This window comes from Aspergillus versicolor (assembly GCF_001890125.1).
Source record: "Aspergillus versicolor CBS 583.65 unplaced genomic scaffold ASPVEscaffold_15, whole genome shotgun sequence".
NCBI classification, from domain to species: Eukaryota; Fungi; Ascomycota; class Eurotiomycetes; order Eurotiales; family Aspergillaceae; genus Aspergillus; species Aspergillus versicolor.
Genome location: NW_024467538.1, coordinates 133,910 through 151,186, shown reverse-complemented (window position 1 = coordinate 151,186; position 17,277 = coordinate 133,910). Strand labels below are relative to the sequence as shown.

At 51.6% G+C, this 17,277-nt stretch overlaps 11 protein-coding genes across 11 annotated transcripts; 3 read left to right on the top strand and 8 right to left on the bottom strand.

The window, feature by feature from the left end:
- Window positions 1-9: 9 nt before the first annotated feature.
- On the top strand, window positions 10-1,563 carry ASPVEDRAFT_179352 (uncharacterized protein). The gene is made up of 3 exons (XM_040808831.1): window positions 10-641; window positions 686-1,228; window positions 1,277-1,563. The coding sequence occupies exons 1-3, from the start codon at window positions 202-204 to the stop codon at window positions 1,320-1,322; spliced, it is 1,029 nt and encodes a 342-aa protein (XP_040673925.1). The 5' UTR covers window positions 10-201; the 3' UTR covers window positions 1,323-1,563.
- ASPVEDRAFT_143667 (uncharacterized protein) lies at window positions 1,537-2,139 on the bottom strand (the record flags this gene model as incomplete). Its single annotated transcript, XM_040807929.1, has 2 exons — window positions 1,537-1,686; window positions 1,741-2,139. The coding sequence occupies 2 exons, from the start codon at window positions 2,137-2,139 to the stop codon at window positions 1,537-1,539; spliced, it is 549 nt and encodes a 182-aa protein (XP_040673924.1).
- Window positions 2,140-2,532: 393 nt separating this feature from the next.
- ASPVEDRAFT_66265 (class II fructose-bisphosphate aldolase) lies at window positions 2,533-3,625 on the bottom strand (the record flags this gene model as incomplete). Its single annotated transcript, XM_040815869.1, has 3 exons — window positions 2,533-2,915; window positions 2,968-3,477; window positions 3,525-3,625. 3 exons carry the CDS (start codon window positions 3,623-3,625, stop codon window positions 2,642-2,644), a joined length of 885 nt encoding a protein of 294 aa, XP_040673923.1. The 3' UTR covers window positions 2,533-2,641.
- A 277-nt stretch (window positions 3,626-3,902) lies between these two features.
- ASPVEDRAFT_66264 (Ldh family oxidoreductase) lies at window positions 3,903-5,168 on the bottom strand. The gene is made up of 3 exons (XM_040815868.1): window positions 5,116-5,168; window positions 4,931-5,059; window positions 3,903-4,880 (listed from the first exon to the last, which is right to left on the bottom strand). Exons 1-3 carry the CDS (start codon window positions 5,122-5,124, stop codon window positions 3,942-3,944), a joined length of 1,077 nt encoding a protein of 358 aa, XP_040673922.1. The 5' UTR covers window positions 5,125-5,168; the 3' UTR covers window positions 3,903-3,941.
- A 325-nt stretch (window positions 5,169-5,493) lies between these two features.
- ASPVEDRAFT_89389 (Dabb family protein) lies at window positions 5,494-5,947 on the bottom strand (the record flags this gene model as incomplete). Its single annotated transcript, XM_040818602.1, has 3 exons — window positions 5,494-5,605; window positions 5,650-5,878; window positions 5,929-5,947. The coding sequence occupies 3 exons, from the start codon at window positions 5,945-5,947 to the stop codon at window positions 5,494-5,496; spliced, it is 360 nt and encodes a 119-aa protein (XP_040673921.1).
- Window positions 5,948-6,397: 450 nt separating this feature from the next.
- ASPVEDRAFT_144063 (uncharacterized protein) lies at window positions 6,398-8,078 on the top strand (the record flags this gene model as incomplete). The annotated part of the gene is made up of 4 exons (XM_040807959.1): window positions 6,398-6,613; window positions 6,663-6,936; window positions 6,984-7,768; window positions 7,821-8,078. The coding sequence occupies 4 exons, from the start codon at window positions 6,398-6,400 to the stop codon at window positions 8,076-8,078; spliced, it is 1,533 nt and encodes a 510-aa protein (XP_040673920.1).
- Window positions 8,079-8,278: 200 nt separating this feature from the next.
- ASPVEDRAFT_155873 (RraA family protein) lies at window positions 8,279-9,124 on the bottom strand (the record flags this gene model as incomplete). Its single annotated transcript, XM_040808486.1, has 4 exons — window positions 8,279-8,578; window positions 8,626-8,796; window positions 8,850-9,020; window positions 9,068-9,124. The coding sequence occupies 4 exons, from the start codon at window positions 9,122-9,124 to the stop codon at window positions 8,297-8,299; spliced, it is 681 nt and encodes a 226-aa protein (XP_040673919.1). The 3' UTR covers window positions 8,279-8,296.
- A 248-nt stretch (window positions 9,125-9,372) lies between these two features.
- Window positions 9,373-11,841, bottom strand: ASPVEDRAFT_57338 (fungal specific transcription factor domain-containing protein; the record flags this gene model as incomplete). Its single annotated transcript, XM_040815325.1, has 4 exons — window positions 9,373-10,424; window positions 10,478-11,364; window positions 11,421-11,585; window positions 11,711-11,841. 4 exons carry the CDS (start codon window positions 11,839-11,841, stop codon window positions 9,373-9,375), a joined length of 2,235 nt encoding a protein of 744 aa, XP_040673918.1.
- A 150-nt stretch (window positions 11,842-11,991) lies between these two features.
- On the top strand, window positions 11,992-13,168 carry ASPVEDRAFT_391090 (uncharacterized protein). Its single transcript, XM_040811846.1, has 4 exons — window positions 11,992-12,023; window positions 12,073-12,134; window positions 12,183-12,238; window positions 12,285-13,168. The coding sequence occupies exons 2-4, from the start codon at window positions 12,085-12,087 to the stop codon at window positions 13,109-13,111; spliced, it is 933 nt and encodes a 310-aa protein (XP_040673917.1). The 5' UTR covers window positions 11,992-12,023; window positions 12,073-12,084; the 3' UTR covers window positions 13,112-13,168.
- Window positions 13,169-13,220: 52 nt separating this feature from the next.
- On the bottom strand, window positions 13,221-13,432 carry ASPVEDRAFT_47355 (uncharacterized protein). Its single transcript, XM_040813763.1, has one exon. The coding sequence runs from the start codon at window positions 13,408-13,410 to the stop codon at window positions 13,225-13,227; it is 186 nt and encodes a 61-aa protein (XP_040673916.1). The 5' UTR covers window positions 13,411-13,432; the 3' UTR covers window positions 13,221-13,224.
- A 656-nt stretch (window positions 13,433-14,088) lies between these two features.
- Window positions 14,089-17,153, bottom strand: ASPVEDRAFT_155870 (Zn(II)2Cys6 transcription factor). The gene is made up of 5 exons (XM_040808485.1): window positions 16,754-17,153; window positions 16,245-16,704; window positions 15,577-16,199; window positions 15,339-15,527; window positions 14,089-15,287 (listed from the first exon to the last, which is right to left on the bottom strand). Exons 1-5 carry the CDS (start codon window positions 16,906-16,908, stop codon window positions 14,324-14,326), a joined length of 2,391 nt encoding a protein of 796 aa, XP_040673915.1. The 5' UTR covers window positions 16,909-17,153; the 3' UTR covers window positions 14,089-14,323.
- Window positions 17,154-17,277: the final 124 nt, after the last annotated feature.

The window sequence follows — 17,277 nt, the reverse complement described above, 5'->3', positions numbered from 1 at the left end:
CCCAAACATGGGAAACTCAACCTCTCAGCTGTGTTAGAATAGCATTCACGAAGGTTCTGAAGTAATCCATGCGGATATAACAAGGTGGCTATGTCCGCAAATCCCGAACAATCGGTCAGCTCTGAAGATATAAATATGGGCAACGTCTCGGAAGTCTAGTCCAGCACTATCAACAGAATTATCCATCTCTCATAAATCAAAATGTCTGTCCCCACTAGAGCACTTGGCCGGAATGGACCCGAGGTCTCTTCCGTCGGATTTGGTTTGATGAGTATCGGCGGCGCTTACGGCGCAGTTCCCAGTGACGAGGACCGTCTGGCTCTACTGGACCGTGCCCATGCCATTGGACAGTGGTTTTGGGACACTGCTGATATCTACGGAGACAGCGAAGAGATTATTGGGACCTGGAGAGCCAAGAACCCCGACAAAGCAAAGGACATCTTCCTGGCGTCGAAGTTTGCGATCCAGGTGTATGATGGCTTTCGCCAGATCATTGACACCAGCCCCGAGTATGCCAGGACGGCGCTGGAGAAGAGCCTGAAGCGTTTACAGGCCGACTCTATTGACCTGTACTACGCTCACCGAGTTGACGGAAAGACCCCGATTGAGAAGACTGTTGAGGCAATGGTCCAGTTCAAGAAGTAGGTTTTCTGCATTGTCCCACGACTAAACTAACACTGTCTAGAGAAGGCAAGATCCGGTATCTAGGCCTCAGCGAGGTATCGGCCGACACTCTTCGCCGAGCTCATGCCGTTCACCCTATTTCTGCGGTGCAGATCGAGTACAGCCCGTTCGCCCTTGATATCGAGGACCCGCGGATTGGCCTCCTCGAGACATGTCGTGAACTCGGGGTCGCCGTCGTCGCCTACAGCCCCGTTGGCCGTGGGCTGTTGACAGGCAGATATGCAACCCGGGATGCCCTTACCAAAGACATATTCCTTAACATTCTTCCCCGTTATTCCGAGGAGAACTTTCCTGCAATCCAGAAGTTGCTGGAGGTCATCAAGGCAGTCGCCGAGCGAAACGGCACTACCCCCACCCAGACCACGCTGGCCTGGCTGTTGGCTCGTGAGCCTTCTGTTATTGCAATTCCTGGAACACGGTCTATCAAGTATCTGGAAGAGAACACTGCAAGTGCCGATATTAAACTTACGGACGAAGCGAACAAACTCATTACCGATGCCGTCAACGCTACAAAGCTCGTGGGTAATAGGTATCCCACCGAGTAGTAAGTTACCTCGTAAAAGCCCGCTACTGAGACTGACGCATTGGATAGCATGCCGGATAACTATGAGTTTGGGGACACCCCAGCCTTGAAGTGAGCGTTGCTGGTTGAATGGAATCTGGGTTAATGGATCAAGGAATAGCTAGACCAGCTGAATTTACAACTTCACCATCTTGTCACAGCAGGGCAATAAACAATGTTTGGTAGATACGCCACTCATAATAATTCGAGATCCATTCGGCTGCTGCAAAGGCATCACCGACAGACGCAACAGAATCACAAGATTAGACTGGAGTAGGATGCGACTTTGTCTAGCAGTCTGCATCTACAAGAACCACTCTCCAGTGGTCACTGTGGTCAAGGTATCCCACGACTTGGCCCTTCTTATCGCACCCGTCAATAATCACCTGTGCGCCTTCGGCAATATTAGTGAACGAAGGGAGGGTCTTTGAGTTGGGGCTCTGCAGTTATATATTAGAATGGATGCTATTGTCCCAGAGAGGATGTCTACTCACATCATTGCACCAAACGATTCCCGAATAATAGGAGCAGCTCACTCTACCACAATCCCAGGGGCCAAGGTGAGGTGAGCCCTTGACCTTTCGAAGGTACTTAATACCTTCCTTGATATGCTTTGTATCTGCCGTCTTTTCGCCCTCACACATAAGGGTATCTGCTCGCTTGTCGAAGCCGACGGCGCGTTCCAGATCCGGGTCAATATCTTTGAAGTCGTCGTCGTAGTTCGGGTTCATCTGGACGAGCTTCGCGTAGACTTGCTCAACGGTGCCATTCAGGGTAATTGGAGGAGCCCCGGGGAAGGGCGCAACCTCCCAGGACACATCGACGATCCGGTCGGCTTTGAAAGAGTCATCCTCAGCGGGGAACTGTAGGAGAAAGACGGAATTGGTTAGCATGCGATGCAGCAGGGTGAGAGGGGTACGTACGGCACACGCCATGAGTGTGCAGAGCGCCAGGAACAGGGTGGCCAGAAGGCGCAACATGGTAGCGGAAAGAGTGAGTCTTAGAAGCGGCGGTCGACAAATGAAGGTCTGTATAGGAGCTCTGGTGTGCTCTTTAAAACAATCTCGCAGGCATTCTACCAGAGGACGGGAGATATATAGCTAGAGTCTGGCTAAGTGAAGGGAGACAACCAGAGCAATGCAGTTCTGACGTGAATATTTGGTTACTGAATCTCCAGTATTGTTTTGTAGTCTTTCCTTATGAGCCAACACCTTGTAGTGCTGATTGCCTGTTGACAATGTAAGTGAATATACAACATATCACCGTATCCATCAACTCCCCACTAAGTAAATAGCCAATAGAATATAGGACGGTCTAATATGCGAGCTAATTCTAGCATTCCCCGCCACATCACTGTCAACCTGAAAGACCGCATAAACGTAGCTGCGATGTTAACTATGAGTATCGCCCAGCAGAGCCCAGAACACCCATCATGCGCTCAATCGAGTGACAGTAAACCTTCACCCCCTCCACCTGGAGTGCAGTCAATTCCAGAGTGCCGGCATTACTGGCAACGAATTGGGTATACTCGTCTCTCACGGTGCGGTTCAGGTTGACCTTTCGAACGCCACAGGAAATGGCTTTACGGAACAATTCATCTGAGACAGGATGCGTTCCGTGAAGGGCCAACGGTGTACGAGAAGATATTAAACTCCCGATAGCAGCAAGGCTGGACGTAAATTAGCAGTGACATTGAGAGGCCAGTCACAATGGTGGCATACCGGTGAAGGTCCCAGGCCTTGTCTGCTCCGCCAGGAGGATATCCACCGTGGATATTGCCAAATGAAGGAGCCAGGAAATGAACGCCTGTCTCACGGACAAAAGCCACTGCATCTTCGGGCTTCGTCATCACGGCCTCCATATCGACAGTAGGAAGGCCGTCCTCGCCACCTTCAATGCGGCCCATCTCTGCCTCAATGGTGATATTCACAGAGCGAGCTCGGTCGACAATGCTCTTACAGAACCGAGAATTGAATTCGTCGTCCCCTGTTGAGGCGTCGACCATGATAGAATCAAAAGGCAGTGTTAATGCAAGGTCTACATCATCTGGCTTGATGCAGTGGTCCAGATGCACTGCGATAGGCACACTAGCTGAATGAGCAGCCCTGGTCACGTAACGAATGAATTCTGGCCCTTGGAAATGCATTGTCCAGGGGAATAACTGGATGATTGCCGCCGAGCGTTGGGATTCGGCAGCCCGGATTACCGCCATGACACCGTCGGTGTTGTAACTGAAAGCCAGTTAGCTGGTTTAAGAACGCAAGGCGGCTTGCAATACCAGTTATAAGCCCCGACTGCGTATCCATTTTCGTTGGCATGATTCAGTATTCGCCAGCTGAGATTGGACTCTGGGTATGGGGTGTCTTTCGGGGGCTGCATGTTAAATTATTGCATATACACCATGAGTTAGAGGCATATCATCCGCCTTTAATTTACCTTGATTGTCCCTCGATTCAGGCTCATCTGGTTAACTTGCCTCTCCGATGATCGGCCATCGGTTACATCCGATGTCTTCGGTAGCGGTCCGAACGAGTTTCCACAGCATTAACAAACCCGCCAGTGAATAGTGATTGGAATGCTTCAGTAAAGCTCAATCCGAAGGTTAACTACTCCAAATACACGGGTGTAAGAGTCAGCTGTTCCTATGACGGAGGACCGTTATAATAATTGTCTATTGGAAAAAGTATAGTGCTGTTTAACTTGAGAGAGGACTCTCTGCCAGAGCCAGCTCAGGAATGCCATACTGCTGAGCACACTGCGTAAACAGATTCTTCTCTGCGTCGGCGTATGGAATGCCCTCCTTGCGTCGCTGCTCGCCTAGACGATGCTCTGGTTCGCCGGGGAAAAGCACCTCTGAGAACCCAGGCGCAGGAGTCACCCCGTGAACCCTTTGGACGAGTGTGTCCATGCGAGCCTTGAAATCATCCGTGCTGAAGAATACATCCGGCTTCAGCGCAATAAAGCAGTGTCCGACATTCTGGGGCTTTGTATCTTTATACTGATCGCCCACCTGGCCACCAAACTCCGCACCGGTAAGAACGCCAGACATGATGTCCATGAGGATTGCGATGCCCGATCCCTTTGGCCCTCCAATAGGAGCCATACTGCCATTCAACGCGACATCCGCGTCAGTGGTTGGGTTTCCATCTGCATCCAAAGCCCAGCCAAGCGGGATAGCCTCGCCGCGACGCGCAGCACGACGGATCTTGCCCTTCGCGACAACAGAGGGGGCCATATCCAGAATATATGGAACTTCAGAATTTGTAGGAGCACCGGCCGCGAACGGCGAAATCCCCAGCAGGGTCTCCTTCCCTCCAAATGGAGGCATCTGCTTCGCGGAGTTGGTAAAAACCAGCGAAATCATGTTTGCCTGCAACGCCTGAAGGACGTACGTCGCGGCCATCCCGAAGTGGTTGGAATGATTGACGGTGACCATCCCGATGCCATAAATCTCAGCTCGCTTGATTGCTTCTGCCATGCCGCGCGTGGCGACAACGAAGCCGAACCCATTGTCTCCGTCGAGATGGGCAACCACTGGGGTCTTCTCTGTGATTTTAATCTCTGGCTGGGCTTTTACCCTGTCATTGCTCACACGGTCTAGGTATTGGGGGAGTCGAGCAAGACCGTGCGTGTCCTAATCGCACATTAGATGATACACCTCCACAATAGACCAGGGAGATTTACCACGCCGCGAATGTCCGCCAACACTAGGCACTCGGCCATTGACCGCGCGTCTTTGCTCGTTAGTCCCGCCTTGATGAGTAGTGAAGTCGCGAACTGCTCGGCCTCGGCCGGGTTTGCATAGTATCTTGTCTAGCATGCCTGTTAGTTTTAGAATATAAAGTATAGCGATACAAGGTTGAACTCACCGAAGCCATTTTGCCGGTACGATCAGTCTGGTTGGTTATACTATGTGATTGGGATCGTTGCTAATAATAAATAACAAGTTAAACTCCGATAATAGGCAGATATGCTGGTCTTGACGCAATGAGACGCGCAGTGTAACCGATATGCCGGACGGCTATTTTCCGTCCGTCGGTTAGATCCGACGGCCATTACCCACTACCAAATGGATAGCATATTACGGCTTATTAGATGGATAACTGGACACAAGAGGTGATTGGAGACATATTAATGGCTGTTTAATTGTCTTGTTTCATTGTCTACCAAGACTCGGCTCTGCACACTTTGGGTGACTCTATTGATTCTCTATTCTAATGTAACGATCGGGTCCTCCATGCAGTTAACTAGAACTTGCTAGGCTGAAATGGCGTGAACATATGCTCGTCCTCAGAAGAGACTTCAAAATCAAACCGGACAAGATCTTCTTTGTATGGGAACATATAGGTGCTCGTGACCCTGCATTTATCAGTAATGCTTCGACAGCGGGCTTCGCAACGTACCAGTGATGTTCTTTGCTGGCCTGATACTTTTCGAGATCTTGCAGAGATTCATGAAAGCTGAGGAGGGCGAATTCGAATCCCTTGCTCCGCTCTATCGGGTCTGTGATAGACGGGCCTCCTACCACCAGACGGTGTCCCTTGACGCAGTCCAGCTCTTTCAGCTTCTTGAGCTCTTGGACAAACGTCTCTTTGTGCTCGCGTGACACCTCAGGTCGAAATTTAAACATGACTATATTAGACTGGTGTTAGCTGCGACATGCTGGAGGGGATTGAACATACCCATGTGTACTATAGTCATTTTGGCGGTAGAAGCTGGTATTCAGACTATGCTATAGAGATCGATGATTTTGTCACTTCAATGAGCGTCGAGAACTGTAAGAGATACTCAGACGCGCGAGGATTGTTGAATTGACAGCCTCCCCAAGTAGTGCTAGGGCAGTCAGTCTCGATATCGGAGTCTCCACGTCTTCGGTCTCTTGCCGTTCGCTTTCGGCTCCGAGTCCGTCTCTTTTTCCTATTCTGCTAATGAGGGCTACCGTATGAGGACACGAGTCAGTTTACTCCAGGAGGCCTTGAGATGTATTGCTAAGGCGGGTAGATCCCCAGCCCCATGGGGTTTGGCAGGTCTGCAAGAAGAACAATATTTAAACAGGCTGTTGTCCAGTATGAAAATGTTTTAATACGGTTCTTAATATTCTCATTATCTATATTTTGTATATACCCTTATTTGTGGTGGGATCACGTCACGATGGAGACCAAGACGGACCCTGTTACGAGACTCGAGGTAGAACATACCGATCTCGAGGATGCAGGAAAGGAGGGTCTCGAACCAAATCGACTAGCTCCAGCTCAGATGATGAGCCCAGAGGAGTTCGCTGCCGTAGAGAAAAGGCTGAAGAGAAAGCTGGATATACGCCTGCTGGTTTGCGTCTGGGTGATCTTTGTGATGAACTATTTGGACCGGGTGAGTCTTGATTCTCTTAAACATCTACCTAGTCCTAATATGCCTCCAGAACAATATATCAGCAGCAAAGGTTGCCGGGATCGAGGAGTCTCTGCATATGAACAGCACGCAGTACGCCACGGCTGTGGCTCTCCTGTTCGCCGGGTATGTCCTTATGCAGCTGCCCTCCAACATCTTCCTTGCGCATCTGCGACCGTCCGTCTATATTCCCTGTGTGATGGCCGTCTGGGGATCCCTCTCTGCCCTTGTTGGAGCGACTCAAAATGCAGGAGGTCTCTATGCTCTCCGTTTCTTCCTTGGGTTCGTGGAAGCTGCGTTTTACCGTAAGTTTCTATATCCTCCTACTCCACTCTCCTAACTGGATCGATAGCTGGTGCACTATTCCTCATCTCGTCCTGGTACAAGCGCTCCGAGATGGGAGTGCGCAGTGCCTTTCTGTTTTCAGGCTCTCAGCTTGGAAGCGCATTCTCCGGGCTCATTGGGGCTGGTATCACGGGTGGTCTCGACGGAGCACGAGGGCTGGAGTCGTGGCGCTGGATCTTCATTATTGAAGGTTCAGCTACTGTTTTCATTGCCTTGATCGCGCTCTTCGTTCTACCAAACTACCCATCGAACACTCCCTGGCTGAGCGCTGAAGAGCGTGCGGTGGCCGAGTGGCGGTTGATATCCGATGCTGGCCAGGTAGATGAGGACGACGAGCGCTGGAGCTATGGCTTCAAGATGGCCTTCAATGACTGGCGGTTGTATGTCTTTGCCCTGATCTTCCTCTGCATTCAGGTTGCAAGTGCCACGTCCAACTTCTTCCCGGCCGTTGTCAAGACCCTGGGCTTCAGCACAGTCAACACCCTGCTGCTCACGGTGCCTCCATACATGCTGGGACTGGTCGTCTCGATCGCCAACAACTGGTCTGCCGATAGATTCCAGAACTCGTCGCTCCATGCCATCTGGCCTATGGTCGTTGCCATCATTGGCTTCGTCGTTGCGGCAGCCACCCTCAACATCGGTGCCCGCTACTTTGCAATGGTCCTGATGGTCGCTGGAGGGCATGGATCAAATGCAGTCGTCCTGGCCTGGACACAGAAGACGATGCTGCGGCCCAGAATCAAGCGTGCCTCTGCTGTGGCCTTTGTCAACGCGTTTGGCAACATTTCTCAGGTAACTGCTGGTTGGTACCAAATACCGGAAACTATACTTATCATATGTGCAGATATTCTCATCCTACTTCTACCCTGACTATTCCGCTCCACGCTATGTGATTGCGATGTCCGCCAACTCGGCATTTTCGGTCGGCGTGATTGTGCTCGCGCTTTTCATGCGCTTCATCCTTCTTCGCGCTAACAAGCGTCTGGAGCGAGGAGAGTCCTCTGTGACGCAGGAGATGAGAGGACAGAGTCAGAGGGAAATTGCAGGTGTTTCGGAGGAGGAGCGAGTTGCGCGTAGGGAGGGATTCCGGTACATTGCGTAGTAGAGAGAAATGGCATGTTGAATTTGTCAGAATATATTCGATCTTTTACGGACGGGATCACATATCTATTTACTCCTTGGGTTGTCTGTTGGTTAGTGTGGTCTTTACGTTCTGAGTCACATCGATGCAGACTCTACAATAAACCCATTTTACTGCGTTAATACTACTCAGCACGAGAGTACACTTTAATTATTGACATGGGACCGGTATGGACTAGTCTATCTCCCGCGAAACTCCTTAAACACTTCCTGGACACTCCTTCCAGCCTTAATACCTTCTGCACACTTTGCATCTGCCTCTGCAATAGCGGGAATGGCATCAAGCACCTGCTCCGCCAATTCCTGCGGCAGACGTACAACACCGTTCAAATCGCCAATTATGTAGTCACCAGGCTGAACCCAAGCCTCTTGATTTTGCGAGTCCAGTCTTACAGGGACATTCACTTCCGATGGCCGACAGACCTCCCCGCCAGCTGTTGTGCCAACAGATTTGGCAAATAGCTGCCGGTGTTAGTGGATATAGAGACAGTCATTTTAAAGAAACATACAGGAAAATTTAAAGCCCGATGTTCACCGAGATCTCGAACTCGGCCGTCTATCACTACACCTGCGGCACCGAGGGCCTGCGCGCGCAGAGTCATAAGGCCACCATACACAGCGTTTACCTGGGGCGGTGGTTGGGAAATAAAGACGATAGCACCGCGTGGTATCATGTCAATCTAAACAATCAGAATAAAGGTCTGTCTGTAGTCGAGAATGCGGATGCACGCACGTAATTCCCACTCAGCTTAGGAGCAGCCTCATCTGTCTTGGGCACAAATTTCACGGTGAAGGCCTGACCAACGATCTTGGTTTCCCCTGATTGGAATTCGGGCGAGTATATAGTAAGACCCTCCAGGAATCCCCCGTTGGGATACTTGAGCTTGGAGAGCCCATCGGCCACCTGCGGTAATCAGCTTCTATATGAGGCGCTGGCTGGGTTAGACTCACGTCGCATGCCCCCCATAGCTTCAAGCGGTCGATAATGTCTTCGGACCTTGCAGGCATTGTTCAGATTTCTTGGTATTGCTGATTTGATAATTACACTTGTGGGATAAACGGCTTTAAACGCCAGCGGCCTCCGATTTTCGGCTGCTCCACAAGATTCGGTAAAAGGCCGATGGCCTTGGTTCAATGGAATTAAACAATTGGTAAAACATTATGCAATTAACTAATGGAATAGTGGAGGTTGTTACCGTCTCCATTGCCGAAGACTATGCATTTACGATTAATTTGTTATATACGCTTTATGATACTCAAAGTCCCATGAGCTGATCAGAATCCCAAGCTGGCGGTGCGGTATCAAGACTCCATTCATTCAACCAGCCAAGGTCAAAGAGATCTCGCAGGATCCCAAGCTCATCAATCAGTAACGACCTACCGTCGTCCGGGGGTACAAAGTTGACCGCGTCCGGTGCTCCCTCCTGCAGACCACCCGGTCCGAGACCAGAGAGGCTGTCCAATCCACCGTGAGAACGTTCATGGGTTAGAGATATTAGATGTGAAAGTTTCTGACACGGCTCGAGAGCTACTGACCACCACTGACTGAGACAGGTAAGAAGCTGGAGAGCCCTCTCTGCGCGGGATAAACACTCTGCCATGGGAGTTGCACCCCGAACAGCAGGGTAGGTCCAAAGGCAGTAGAGCATGGTAATTGCCGCGACAAAAATAGAGTGGGCTGACAGCCAGGAGCATTCCATATTCGAGAAGCGGTGGAGATCTCCGTTGATTTGGATAATGGCCATTGCGCTGTTAAAGCACGCTTGTATGGCATTTGACTTGGGATGTGACAGCTGGGGGCTCGGCCTGTAGAGTAACATTATACATTGATGGTACTTGAGCTCCAGTCGCTGCACTGTTGTTCCTGACAGGGAGTTTGTCTCGCTTCTAGGACGACCTCGCTGGCAATTCCGAATCTCAGATAGAAGTTTTACGCAGGATTCTTCGGTCTCTTGTTGCCAGGAGTCCAGGTTCGTCGGCCAGGGAAATCGCCGGGGCGAACGAGACACGCGGTAGATCATGAGCTTTATCTCTGCAACTATCCTGTCGAAGCGGAGAGAGTAGACGCAAGCTACGTAAGGTGACTTTATTATCTCTTGGGCCTGTTGATTTGGCTGGGTATTGTTTTGGTGCCACTGTATCGCTGCCTCCTCGACTTCATCACTGCCCTCAAGTCCGGGGAATGCCTGATCTATGGCCTCGTCGCGCAGTGTCAATGGCCGACCCAGGATAGTCGTGAGTGTGCGATCCATCGAGTAGGCTGACCAGAAGACGGCGCTACGTACGAGCTGTGTCTTCTCACGCCCATCTATCGCTGCATTAGCGCACGAACAGACTACCAAGATATAGGAACCAACATACTGCTATCACGACGCTGAAGCCCTAGATCCAGACAGCTCGCGATGATTGTATGCAGCAGATACCAGGCATTCAGCCCCTCTGGATTGTAGAAGCTGTGCAGAACCATCAGCAAGAGAACCTGAACCCCTTCGACACTTTCTGGAAGATTCAGATTCGCGCAGTGTTCCATCCCCGACAGAAACAAGCCAGACGAAGAGTAATCAGCGCCTAGTCTGGTCTCGAGGAAGCGGGCCCCCAGTGACAAAATTAGGAGAAGCTGCGCCGAAGCAAGCCGGATTGGAAGGAGGCTGTCCCATTTCGATGTCTCGTTGAAGTGTTGAGCTTGGTCGAGGAGCAGGTAGAAGGCGTCCTGTGAGATAAACGGGAAGAAAAGCGTAGCATCGAAGAAGGCATCAGCATACTGCTGGCAATCTGCAAGAGGAGGAAGGGTAATTGAAGTAATATCTGCAGGCAGTGCAGTCTGCTTTGGGTTTACGATATTATACTGCTGCTGCTGCTCCTGGTCTCGGAGAAACGACAGGGGCAGACCTTGGGATTGTGGAGCACTCTCGTATATCAGACGTGCAAAAGTTATACCAGACGAGGGCCCCAGATATTTTGGGTCTGTAGTGTTGGAAAGCGATAGGAGGCCGACTTCATGGGCCAGGGGCTGGTGACGGGTGATCTGACTCGATATGGAGTCGGCCGGCGACTCTCCAACAGGCGTCTGTGTCTGTCCATTGCTGAAGGAGGGATTCCCTGCAACAGGCGCTGTTCCTGGATTGTTGGACTGACCATCAGCGAAGACATTTCGGTTGTTGTCCGAGAGCTCGGGGGTCTGCGGCATGAGGGTATTGTCTCCAGGCCCCTCGAGCTCACGCACCCGTTTCTCGAGATAGTGAAGCCGGCTACATTTAGGACACTTGGTTAGAATCTAGCCTCTTGTCTTTGCATTGTCACAAACCTCCTGGACACCGCGGATGCCGCCCGCCCTTCGAAGCACTCTTCGCCGGCTTTAGCGCAGTTGGAGCAGGCCGGCACTGCTCCATCGCATCGGACCTTTCGCCGACGGCAACGTACACATGCCAAAGGCCTGCGACGAAGCGGACTCCGAATTGCAGGGTTTTGTCTTTGGCTTTGGCTCCGGATATGAGACGGGGTTGTGGCGGCTGGAGCCCGCATCGGATCCGTCCGATACGGAGTGCGTCCTGGAGCCTGCATTTTATTCTCTCGGCGCAGTCGGTAATTTCGTACGCAAGGCTGAATACCCGCAGCGTCGAAAGAATGGGGACTTTGCAAGAAGCAGGAATAATGGAGGAGAAAATGGAGGGAAAGAGAGGCCGTCGGTTAATAGCCGAACCGGTCCACACTGCGCACACAGACATCGCCCTACGGGTGGGAACAGGATGTGACAGCGGGTGCTGCGGGGTTTCAGTCTGGGGAAGCGGATCTTTCCGAGTAAAATAAACATTAAGGGGTCGTGGCTATAAAATGGAGGGTAGGAAGGGGTGATTGAGAACTTGAGGGTTGCGGCAGCCACAGCGATGAACGGGCTCTTCAGTATACGGTTGGTGAGTTTGCTATAAACACCGTCGAAGCTGTCTAACACTATGAAGATACTCCTACTGATGGCAATTGCCACTGTCAGTACGGGGCTGACAGTTCCCAAGCACGCATGGTATGCCTCTGTCGGCTTATAAGAGCGACATCTAACTAACAACTGTAGGGACTCGCATATACACATCATCGAGCCAGACCGATACCCACTAGATCCCGACAGAGGTAGGCTGCAAGCACATGCAAAGAAGTCGTATTCTTATCTTGTCAGATTACACTCCCAAGCCAGCAACTCGTCAACACGCCGCCAAGTTTGAAGCCTCCCACGGTATTGACCATGCTGCCGTCGTGCTTCCCAGTGTGTACGCGACAAACAACACTATCCTTCTCGATGCCCTGCGCTCCTTCAATGGAAGCTATGTTGGTGTATGCGTACTCGATCTAAATGAGCAGGTAGACAACAAGACGCTACAGACATTCCACGACGCTGGCGTGCGCGGTATTCGAGTTAACTACGGAACCACCGGGACAGACGACAAGATCACCGCGGACGTAGTTCGAGCTGCAAGTATTGCGCGTGTCCACGACTGGGTCCTGGAGCTCTGGCTCCCAATCAGTGCCTACGAGGCCCTTTACTCTATACTTCCAACCCTCGGCGTACGAGTCGTGGCGGACCATTACGGGCATGCCATGGTGGGATCGCGAACAAATGACCCCAGAAATACCATTGATCCCTTTACTATTTCTGGTTTCCGCGAGCTCATTGATCTTGTCCGGAGTCGCCATCTCTTTGTGAAGATCTCGGCGCCTTATCAGAACTCAAAACAGGAGCCTTTGTACAGCGACATGCGTGTTGTTGCGGAGACTCTGATGCTCAATGGGCCGGATATGGTGGTGTTTGGCAGTGACTGGCCTCACACTGCTAGTAAGGAGGGCAATGGGCCTGGTGGTCCGTTGGTTCCTCAGGACTATCGCGACATCGACGATGAGGCTATTCTGAACCAGACACTGCAATGGGCAGGGAGCCAGGCACAGGTTCAGCGACTATTCGTGGACAATCCACGTCGGCTATGGGGATGGACCGATGTCAACTCTTAATGTAATAAATCTCCCGGTCTTGGTATGATATGTTGTCTACAGCCATCCCGGTATATCAATCTACCCAGTCTAATAGCCCTCTCATCCCTACATCAACGACGTAGATATGAACATTACCTGACAGCCAACGGACATCCCATGTCTCGGATAGACTTTATCCTCTCTTCAAACTCATCCGTCTGCTTCCTTCCAACGCCTCTTGTTTTCTCCGGGCCTACTTCGTCAAATCGGTATCTCTCGGAAAGATATTTCCCTCCACTCTTACTACTAGGGATAATACCTTTCAAGGCCCAGGTCATCCAGGCAATACGTCCCCACCGGTGGCTGAAAGTAGGCTTAACGTAGTAGGGATGGGCCAGGTAGTTATTGTTATTGTACCGACCAGTCTTCGGAACCTGGTTGCTGAACTCTGGACCGACGAAGAAGCGTGGTAGTGTCAGACATTGCAGGATGAAGCGTCGTAGAGTTAATTGTGCAAATGTTGCGGCTTGCGCAACGTTGGATGGCTCGGGGTATCTGCAAGAGACATGTAAGTGCTAGAGATATAGCATTCACGGAGAACCTACATCATCGCCCACCGAAGACGCTCTCACTGGTGTCCCCGTGGGGCGCATCCCAACTTCCCCAGACAAAGATTTGCCTGTATTGGAGGTCTGGGGTAGGGCTGGCGAAGCGTCGTGAGGGACCGAGAAAGCCGAGGAGATCGAGGCACCGAGTGCACGCGGGGCTGAAGGCCGAGAAGGCTTTTAATTCAGGCAGTTCGATTGGTTTAAACACAAGAAAGGGAATATCTGGGTCGGTCTAGTGAAGTTTATGGCGCCGATCCCCATCCCCTCTGGCGGTCCAGGGCCGATCTGAGGAGACAACTGTGCCAGTCTGAATCCCAATGGTGTTTCCTCGCAGACTGTCTGAAGACTCTCAATTACGGAGTACGGAGTACAGGACGAAGAGTAATTGCATTCGCAGCAGATCCCTCCCCGCTCTCTGGCTCTTCCGGGCCTGCTGGCTTGGGCGGCATTTCCCCCCGATCCTGCACCAACCGCTCGGTATTTCACGGCTAAATGATCGTCCTCTAGCCTGAGATGATGAATCGGGCATATATCGGGCGTCGACGATTCTTGATCTTCTTCTAGACAAAGGTTATAGACAAAGGTTATAGTGCAAACTCCACTTAATGCATAATGTACAGCGACCCCATTTACAGCCATCCCATCACGAGCACATAAATTCCGGAGTTACGAGGCCGTCCTCCAATAGACCGTGCAGATTAGTGTCGGAAGAAGCATTCATGCCCGTCATAGGCCAAAGATCTGATGTTGCCAGAGGATGTTCCATCGCGACGGTAGAGCTCAGTTGCGGGGACTGGTTCCATTCCACCATATTGTCCTGTTCTACAATGGGGGACTCATTCACAAGAACATCCAGATCCAGATAGTCCAGGTTGACATGCAAGAGTGAGCTGTGGTCGAAGTCATAACTTGAACTGCCGCCGCCATTCTCGACAGGGTCCAACTGCGTAACAGACCCGCGATCCGTTTGTAGGGCTGGAGTAGTTCCAGTTTCAGTACTTGATATGATAGCACTTGAGGTTGCTACAGTGTCAGGACTTGCCAATTCCTCGCTTTCTTCCTCTCTTGAAACAGCAACCTGTCTCGATCTCGCCTCGATTCGAGCGGCACGCGGTTGTGATATCCATGGCATTTGAACCTTTCCCACTGACGGGATAACACACACCAGCTCAGGCAAAGCATTGTTCGATGGTAGTCGACCAACAGACATGGAATAATCGACGGTGGTGGCTAGCAAGAGGTATGCTCGCGTATGTCGTAGGAAGGCGTCGTGCCAGTTCTTGACTCGGCCCTTTCCGACTTGCATATCATTTCTTGCGCAGCTGCCTGGGGTTTGGGTTTGGGTTTGGGTTCGGATATCACTCGCACTTGCAGGCGTCACAGGGCCGGTGTCGCGAAATACTTGTTGGGATGTCAGGTATGCCAGATGCAGAATGTCGTCGGTTTGGCTGCTGATGAAATCAGTCACGTCGTAGACTCGGCGTGACTGCGACATCAACTGCCAAAGGCACTCCAGAGGCAGACGGCGAGACCTCTGCTCTTTATCTGTCGACGACAGGTTGAAGTTGATTGCGCTGAGAATGAGTGGCATCGACATGAATCCGACTCTACAGTCAGTCAGCAATAACTCGATAAAAACAGTGGATGCAGGACGTTACATCGTGAGAGGCAGGATTTGAACCTTGCTCTTATTACTGAAATATTCCAGAAGCGTGACCAGGCGAGTTGTCGCATCGTGAAGCATATTTCCCGTGTAGAAAAGGTGCTTCGTATAATCCCCGCCGACGTAGTCCCGGTGTCGCTCGATTAACAAGGCTCCATAATGGGCGAGTTCCATCCGAGCTGTTCTACAAATTTGTTAAAATATACACGGGTGTTTTAACAGAGGAGACCCACTGGTAGTACACCATTGTCAACTGCGTGAACTTGATGACAGCGCTGTGGGCAGGAGAGTGCCGAGTATGGGGCAACGGCGACTCCTGCTTCCACAGTTCCAACGACATCCTGATCCTACTCAGAACACCCAGTGTATGCTCAAGCCCCTCGGGGGATAACAAGGGCAACGACAGGCCCTGGGTGCCGAAGACGACGGAGACCATCTCTGTGAGCAGAAGTGCTAGCTGGCACTGGCTTTGGAAGACGATGAAGAGCATTCGTTTGGTGCCTGGGTCGTATACGCGAGAACCAGTAATCTCATCTTCAAACATTTCCTCGCTAGGCAGATCTTTGAGCATCTTTAATTCCAGGGACGAGAGTTGAGGCTGGCGGCGAAGCCCCAGGGAAATACTTCTGTCTCGGATGAGGATTGACCACCATAGTCGACTGCGGATTGCCTCTACTGCCTCGTGGTCATCTTCATACAATTCCTTATCAAGGCTCGCTTCGGAGGCCGCGTGAACTGCGTGGGTGAGCCAGAGACTGGCAGCCCGGGGCTGGCTGGCAGAGGTATGGAAGGTCAACAGCAGGGCAGCCTGCGCCCGGACGAGCTCTGGTTCGCCGCTCTGGAAATGATACAGAAACTGCACTTGTCAGTAGAACTCTTGGGCTGGACGCGATATACTCACCTTTCCCCGTTGATAGAGCGCATTCCAAGCATTCCTTTTGTCGTCGAATCCACAGAGCCGCGCCGTCTCAACCGAAATGTAGGGAGAGCTTGCAAACAGCATTGCCTGGAAAAGGAGAAGCGAGAGTATAGGCGTCGACGGGTCAGAAGGATCGCTGCGATAGAAATCCCAGAAGACCGACTCATCGATTATGGGGGTGCAGGGCTGGATGTGCAGGAAGTATTGTCGTACAAACTCCTCCAGATAGACAGGAGCAGGGACTTGCAGACAGCCCTTGGAGTTCAAAAACGCGACATCCTCCGGGGTCATCGACGAAAAGCCGTTTAAGTCGAGGAATGGATATGAGGAGAAATGAACGTGGTTATCGTGGCTTGACGTGGGTGCCGGGGCACGCTCGAGGCGAACAGCGACGGGCATAGAGGCCAACTCTGGCTCTGGCGGGGTGCGTTGGCGATTCGGGCTATTCAGCAATTAGCTCCAGCACAAGTCCTACTCTTCGACAGCCTCACTTTGTGCTGAGTTTCTTCCGCATCACGCAGTTGCGGTCATCCTGGCGACAGCGCGTACAGGGACGGCCCAGGGTGGTGGCGTCGCAGCGCACCTTGCGGGCGTGGCACCAGGCACAGGCCTTGGACGCCCTTCTTGTGTAGGCCGACATGGACATTTGCCAGTTGTTTTTGTGTTTTTTTTTTTGTTGTTTTCGAAAGAGCTGGCAAGACCCCTGGGCTTTATTACGCCGGATCCCCGCATCCAAAGAGTGAAGACCGCGGGGCGATTGGCAGTGGAGACGACGCTTTTCCCCTACCTCGGTCAATCATTCAATAAAGTGATAAAGTTGGTTCTGACTTGGTATCTCTGACTATTGGATTGGCCACGAGTTGCCTGCCCTGGAATGGATCTGCAGCTGCGCTGATCTGCTACGAGTAAGCTTAATTGCAGACACCATGATCGGAGACTCTAATGTCGCTCACCAAGGGTCAGATGCAGCGAGACATAGTCGCTTTGATGATGTCTGTATGCAGTGCCTATGGCC

Coding starts and splice junctions, on each gene's coding strand:
- ASPVEDRAFT_179352 (XM_040808831.1), top strand. CDS start 202: ATGTCTGTCCCCACTAGAGCACTTGGCCGGAATGGACCCGAGGTCTCT. Junction 642..685: donor GCAATGGTCCAGTTCAAGAA/GTAGGTTTTCTG, acceptor AACACTGTCTAG/AGAAGGCAAGATCCGGTATC. Junction 1,229..1,276: donor AATAGGTATCCCACCGAGTA/GTAAGTTACCTC, acceptor CGCATTGGATAG/CATGCCGGATAACTATGAGT.
- ASPVEDRAFT_66264 (XM_040815868.1), bottom strand. Junction 4,881..4,930: donor TGGCGGACATTCGCGGCGTG/GTAAATCTCCCT, acceptor ATGTGCGATTAG/GACACGCACGGTCTTGCTCG.
- ASPVEDRAFT_391090 (XM_040811846.1), top strand. CDS start 12,085: ATGGCAATTGCCACTGTCAGTACGGGGCTGACAGTTCCCAAGCACGCA. Junction 12,135..12,182: donor ACAGTTCCCAAGCACGCATG/GTATGCCTCTGT, acceptor TAACAACTGTAG/GGACTCGCATATACACATCA. Junction 12,239..12,284: donor CCCACTAGATCCCGACAGAG/GTAGGCTGCAAG, acceptor TTATCTTGTCAG/ATTACACTCCCAAGCCAGCA.
- ASPVEDRAFT_47355 (XM_040813763.1), bottom strand. CDS start 13,410: ATGACCTGGGCCTTGAAAGGTATTATCCCTAGTAGTAAGAGTGGAGGG.
- ASPVEDRAFT_155870 (XM_040808485.1), bottom strand. CDS start 16,908: ATGTCCATGTCGGCCTACACAAGAAGGGCGTCCAAGGCCTGTGCCTGG. Junction 15,528..15,576: donor TTGACAATGGTGTACTACCA/GTGGGTCTCCTC, acceptor ACAAATTTGTAG/AACAGCTCGGATGGAACTCG. Junction 15,288..15,338: donor CAAATCCTGCCTCTCACGAT/GTAACGTCCTGC, acceptor GACTGACTGTAG/AGTCGGATTCATGTCGATGC.